General features: G+C 44.5%; 1 protein-coding gene across 1 annotated transcript in view; it reads right to left on the bottom strand.

The window, feature by feature from the left end:
* msh3 (mutS homolog 3 (E. coli)) overlaps positions 1-6,804 on the bottom strand; it is a 57,823-nt gene that overhangs the window by 2,363 nt on the left and 48,656 nt on the right. The window contains exons 20-21 of the mRNA XM_008281584.1: positions 929-1,055; positions 652-820 (exon numbers count right to left, since the gene is read on the bottom strand). Of these exons, the coding sequence (XP_008279806.1) occupies positions 652-820; positions 929-1,055 (296 nt within the window). The remainder of the gene's footprint in view (positions 1-651; positions 821-928; positions 1,056-6,804) is intronic.

Raw genomic sequence — 6,804 nt, 5'->3', positions numbered from 1 at the left:
CCCATAATGCAACTACAGTGTAAACATCAATAAACATCCAGCCCACTCATCCTATAACACAATGTGGGTGCAAACATTAGGGCTATCTGTGAAAAAAATGAAAGCAGGCTCAACTTCTTCCCCAATTTGAGAGTTTCTAAGAAAACATCTGTATTAATTAAACCCATGATTGATTACTTTTAACATAAAAGGAATCTTTCTACCTCCCAACTATCACGGTGAAGAAAACATCAACTGTGACGTTCCAGAGTTGTGCTCCTGCGTGTAATCCTGTCAGAGAATCGCTGCACAGCGGTTCGGTGTCTGATAAGCTTCACCATTTGTGGATCCGCATTGAATTTGTTGTGTCACTGGCGCCAAAAGCAAAACACCCAAACCTCTAAAAGCTCTTGTTTTAAAGCTGACACCTAAACGTTACCTAAAGTTAGTGAGGCAGGTTTGCTCCTCTAATGTCTTTTCATCTCTCAGATCAAACGGAGACACACCTGAATAAATCATCAGCTACTTTCCCAGACTTTGAAAAACTAATTCCAGAACCTCGGCAGACATTACAGAAATATATTCACAGACTGACTCCTTATGACCAGTAAACTTCTCTTGATGAGTGAAATCCTCTCTTTAACAAACAGTCAGGGTGAACACGAGCGCTACCTCCTGGCATTGACCATGCTCTCCAGCTCTCGGGCTTTGCGAGCGGCAGTGTGCAGTATCGGATCGGGGATGTCGGCCAGTCGGGCGACATTCAGGCCGTAGCTCCGTCCTGCAGCTCCTCCAGTCAGCTGGTAGAGGAAGGTGATGAACTCCGGCTGAATCTCCTCATCTGTTAGCATGCACAAATACACACATTACAACGTCAACAAGTTTATGCAAGAATGTTCTGAATGTACGCTCTACTTGTACGAGAGCCTCTTCCTATATGCACACTCACCGTCAGCAGCGATGTCGGGTTCATTAAGCAAGAAAGCCATGTGGTAGTTAGACACATGCTCAGGATACAGTCGCTCCAGCTCACACAGAGGAGGATAATGGGTTACAAACAGGGTGAGAGCTTTCACCTGAGAGTGGGAACGAGAAAGCAAAGTGTTATAATCCAGATAAATGAAGTACACAGCGTCTCCGGAAGATCTTCTGTCTTTTACACCTCGTTTAAGAAAAATGTTGAGTATCAGTGAAAACACCACAAACGGGGGTCGTCCAGTTTTAAGTGTAATCTGTACATCGTGTTGTCGTTAGTGAGAAAATATTCAGCTGAGGAGGAGAAATGTCGTCAGTGTGCTCGCTGCTCAGCACCGGCCTGCCAGAGATGTTTGTCACTTCTGCTGCTGCGACAGCTGTGGACGACGTCCCTCTGGTCGGTGAGAGTCTGACAAGGAAGGTACAAGTTAGACAGCAACTTTGAAATGACCGACCACCTGCCATGTTTCCCTGACAAAAGAGCTGCCACCTTCCCACCTACTCACCAGCTTTGCATGGTGCCTATAAAAAAAAAAATTTGATTTCGTTGTGCACAAAACAAAAAGAATCCCAAAAACTTAAAGACATGTTCAGAATTATCTCTTTTGTCCTCTTGATTGAATGTTGAACACATACAGCACCTATAAAAGTATTAACATTAAATAACAGCCAATTTAATTAGTTTTTTTGAGAAGAATTAACAAGAAGTCGACACAGGTGCAGCCAGTTAGCGCTAGAAGTCAGAGTTACCGAAACGGAGATCATCTGAGTTCAGTGAATGTGTCTCAAGTGATTGTAGCATGAAGACATCCGTAAGGTCCAGCCACTGGTGAATCAGTACTCCTGGTTATAACTGCACCATGAAGACTAAAGAACACTCCAAGCAACTCTGAGAAAAGGTTATTGAAAAGCATAAGTCAGAGGATGGATGCAAGAACATTTCCCTCAGAGTACAGTCAGACTGAACATTAAGGAATGGAAGTAATATTGCGCATGGGGAGATCTGCCTCGAGCAGGTTGTCCTCAAAACCTGAGTGACTGTGCAGGAAAGAGAGCAGTGAGGGAGGCCACCAAGACACCTATGACTCCTCTGAAGGAGCTACCAGCTGTGGCTGTTCATACAACAACTCGTTGCTTGTTCTCTGTAAGTCAAAGGAAGAAGGTTCTTTGGTCTGATAAGTCCAAAATTAAGCTTCTTGGCCATCAGAGCAGAAGCCATGTTTGATGGACACCAAACATCTTCCCACTGTGAAGCATGGTGGTGGCAGCATCATGATGTGGGAATGCTTCTTGGCAGCAGGTCCTGGAAGGCTTGTAAAGGTGGAGCATGAATTGTAAAGTAAAGGGAAGCCTGAAGGAACATCTGATGAAGTCTGCAAGAACTTCAACTTGGGAGACAATAACCTGAAGGATACAGTCAAAGCTACACAGAAATGGTTAGAAGACAACAAGATAAATGTTCTGAAGTGACTTCAATCCAACTGAGAATTGGTGTGACCTGACAGAGGTTGAGCAGGTTTGCAATGAAGACTGGGATAAAACTACAGTATCCAGATGTGTAACGCCGAGACTTCAGATCTGAGATGCACGATTCTGTGATTGCGGTCAAAAGTGCATCTTAAACAGGTGAGTACTCGTGTAATTACTTATATTACTGTTAATATGTTTAATTAATTGACATTGTTGTCGCTTTGACATGAAAAATTCTGTCACAGGTATGAAAACACTGACAAGCGATAACAAGCAGATGTGGACTCCTGTTACGGTTGGCTTCAGGGGAAAAGTGGAGTCTTTGACCTTCTGGTAACATCCAAGGAAATACCACCAAACTCCGACCTTAAATGGCACAAAATAATATGGCAATCGCACCAATAACTGTTGAGATATTCTAGTGTGTACCACAGTGGTGGACTGACCGACCGATCGCCACTTCCAGAAACATTATTTATAGCTCCTCGGAAAATCTGTTTGATAAAAAATCTAGCGGGAAATCCATCCATCCATCATCTATACACCGCTTAATCCCCACTACGGTCATGGGGGCTGGAGTCTATCCCAGCTGACTCAGGGTGAAGGCAGGTTCACCTGGACAGGTAACCAGTCTATCACAGGGCTACACTTAGAGACAGACAACCAAGCACACTCACATTCACACCTACAGACAATTTAGAATCACCAGTTAACCTCAACATGTGTTTGGACCTTGTGGGAGGAAGCCGGAGACCCCGGAGAGAACCCATGCTGAACATGCAACATGCAAACTCCACGTAGAAAGATCCCTGATGACCTCACCGGGACGCGAACCGGCGACCTTCTAGCTGTGAGGCGACGGTACTAGCCACTGATCCACCTTGCAACCCTGGAGAGAAACCACTTCCCCACAATACTTCACCAGCCCCTCAAATATAAAACACATTCTGTAAACTCTAACACATAACAAGCATCCTACAAGTAGTTTTCTTTGTCTTTTGACATAATTTATCCAATGCTTCTTTTTTTATTGTTCTTAATTCGTTACTTAAAAAAAGAGAAAAAATATGTGGAGAGAAAAAAAACCCAGCAAGACAAAAGAAAAGGCAGAGAGCAGAGATAACGTAATACATACACCAAATGGCAGGTATCATGACAAATGCTGCATTATGTAACGCTGTCTGTGTTACCACAACCAAGCAAAAGTGGTAGCTGCTGAACAACAAAGAACAGAGCATCCACATCGACTGTGCTTTGGCCCGCTGTTACTTAACTGCCTCAGTACCCTGCAGTGTGCCGAGCCAACACACGAATACAATCTGAATATGACGACTGCTATAAACACATAAACACACACACTGTTCTATCAAATCTTCCCCCCATTAGTCTATTTACTTCTTTTGTTCTAACTCTGTCTCGAGTCGATCGCTGCAGTTCGCTGCAGACTCGGCTTCCTCGGGCTCTGGAGAGATATTCAGCCGAGTGAAGGCACTTTACCTCATCCTGCTATTCTTTAATCTCTGTCAAGTCTGGGAGCCACCCAAAGGCTACATGATTGAACTCTGGCATTAAGGTTAAGACGTGAATATTACAAAAAAAATAAAATTAAAAGGGAGCGACGCGTGGACTCGTTCGCTCTGCCTCCGTCAAACATTTCACCTCTCAGCGCTGCTCCCTCAAGACAGCTGCTGAAAGCTCCTTGCTAAAACAAACGCATTTCCTCTCCCCGCTCGCTTTAACAACCCCGTCATGTAAATGGAGAAGGGGAGTGTAAAGTGAAAATATTGTCTCCCACATGCTGCAAACTGCTACAACGCAGTTAATGCTGGATTGAAAAAACCCACAAGTGCCAGTATTGATAGTCACTACGATGACTGTAATGGTGACAAATCATGCATGAAGCTCTCGCAGCGGAGCACGCCTGAGTCTTACATCATCACAACAGACGGGCCGCTGCAGGACTCCAGGCTGCTTCCAGGATTGGCCCGGTAACCGCTCGGTCTAAGAAAGGTCACATGTCACCGGTAATTCCTGTGTCTGAATGAGACGTGCGGGGTCACTCCCACCTGCTTCAGACAGACCTGGACCTGCTGAGACGTATTTACAACACGCTGATGAGCACGCAGACGAGCTCCTGTCCGACTGCACTGAAAGGTAAGAACACAGCGAGCGTGGCAGAGCGAGGCAGCAGCCTGGATAATGATCTGATTAGGTGCTAATGGCAGCTCATTACCAGACCACCCGAGGGTGCACTGAAAGCTTTGCTCTCGTGAAATGAGAGCCGAAACAACTAGTCAATGAATCGATCAGTCAATGATCACGATCGATCAGGGGGAATTTCCAGGATGGAATAATTGTGTAAGTTGTCATCAAGTAAAAATCAATTATTTCTGTACTTTTAAAGCTGTTTTGTCTGAATAAGCACTTCAAAATAATCTCCTGAGGGTCTGAAAACTGACACTCTGAATTTCTCCTTTTAACAAATTTGATCAATAAAAGTTACTCTTGATTGTTTTGACTTGAGAGACACGACTGATGCAGTAAAGTTGCTGCAGTGAACATGTTAGCATACAGAAATGCTTGTTCTCTCTGCGGACGTCTCTGGATCCGGAGCTTCACGTCTCTGACCTGCAGCCTCTGGCCTCACTGACCCCCAAAATATTTCATATTTATTGTTCCGTTCTACTGCTTGCTCTCCATCTACTATTCTGTTTTCCCCCCTTCATCCCCACTCTCACCCAACCGGTCGAGGCAGATGGTCGCTCTCCCAGAGCCTGGTTCTGCCGGAGGTCGGGGTTTGGTTCCTTCCCACTGTTGCCAACCGGTTGATCAGAAGGAGTCCAAAGCCTACTTTGGATTGTCGGGTTCTCTGTTTAAATTTGTAACGTCTATACCTGACTTTGTTAAGCGCTGTGTGATGACATATGCTGTAAACTATACAAATAAAATTGGATTGAAATCACAAAATTTAGCACTTTTATTGATCTGCTGAAGCCAAAGATGTGGCTGAATTCTCCACTACCTTCACCTGCTAGTTGCCAACTGATCTTTTTCGCCAACATCTGTCTGCTGCTGCCGTGGTGATGATGAGAGCGGTGAGATTGAATCAAAACAATAAAGTAGGAGGCCAAAACCACTGAACCAAGCTAACTGATGGTGAAATTTAGTTATTCATACAGTCTACACCTTATCGCTTCATCCACTGTTAATTAAAAAATAAAAATAAAAGCCAGTTGTAGCCCTCGAAGAAACTAAAGATTTAGAGGAATTCTTTTGATAAGTAGCCTTAATTCAGACATGATCAAGGATTACTGGTGTATAAGGTAAGAGAGGAGATAAATAAAAACTTTATGAACGGAAATTCTTTTGCTATAAAATCACAAATGTGATGCCTACTGGAGGAGCAAAAAGATAAGTTAACAAAATATGTACTATAACTATAATAACGTGATTTTCAATTTCAGTAATCGTGCAAGAAGTCGTAGACAAAAACATAAAACTAGACGACAGGAAAAAGCGGGAGATGCAAAGAACCTTCCTCCGTCCTTCTCAGATTTACATGTCTGAGCGTCCACCAGAAATCCGCTGTGTGTTTATAAACCGAAGCAGGAATGTTGGGAATGATCAAACATCAGGAGGAGGGAAGGCCAGATGTGTTCGGCTCACAACGTGATGGTTCAGCGCTGATCTGCCACATGTGAAGCTCTGCTCTGCATCGTGTCGCCTCCTCTTATGTAACTTGCGTCCGACTCTGGTTTCCAGCTCCAAATTGGCGTCTGTTTTTCCGTCCACCCGTAGAGGCTCACCGCTGTTCCCGGGCTGTTTTTTATAATGATATGTTGTCAAAGACGGCAGCTTGTTGCACGCTCTGGAGTGCGCATCCGCCCGGTAATCTGATCCTGATGAAAAGGCTGGAGGTGTCAACCCCACTACTGCTGCCTCTCTGTCTTGTTACTGTAGTTCTCTCTATCCAATTAGACTCAAATCCAATTCTGACTCGACACCCTCTGTGTTCTCACCTCACCGCCGTCAAGGCTCTGGCTGAGGTGAGATCTGTGTGTGAGGGATGGAGACATTTGGTGTAATGTGTATGGTTGACTTCTGACTTTGGCTGCAGGTCAGTCTTGTTCTTTTCCTGACTTAAATGATCTGAACCTGGGTCACTGACACCTGTGACGACCTTTTCCTTTCAATCGATGCCATGTGGAAATCAACCCCTGAAATCTTTTGTGTACCATCCAATCAACCCCTGAAGTCTTTTTTGTACTATCCAATCCAACTGTGAGGTAAGGACGTTGATGTTGTCGGGTGTTTGACAAGTAATCTTGTTGGACAGAATGAGCTTACGAGACCCGTGTTGCTGCCCCTCTTTGTTCTGCT

This window comes from Stegastes partitus, unplaced genomic scaffold, assembly GCF_000690725.1.
Source record: "Stegastes partitus isolate 25-593 unplaced genomic scaffold, Stegastes_partitus-1.0.2 Scaffold237, whole genome shotgun sequence".
Classification (NCBI taxonomy): Eukaryota; Metazoa; Chordata; class Actinopteri; family Pomacentridae; genus Stegastes; species Stegastes partitus.
Note: the sequence above shows the minus strand (reverse complement) of the source record. Positions and strands in the feature narration are given on the sequence as shown.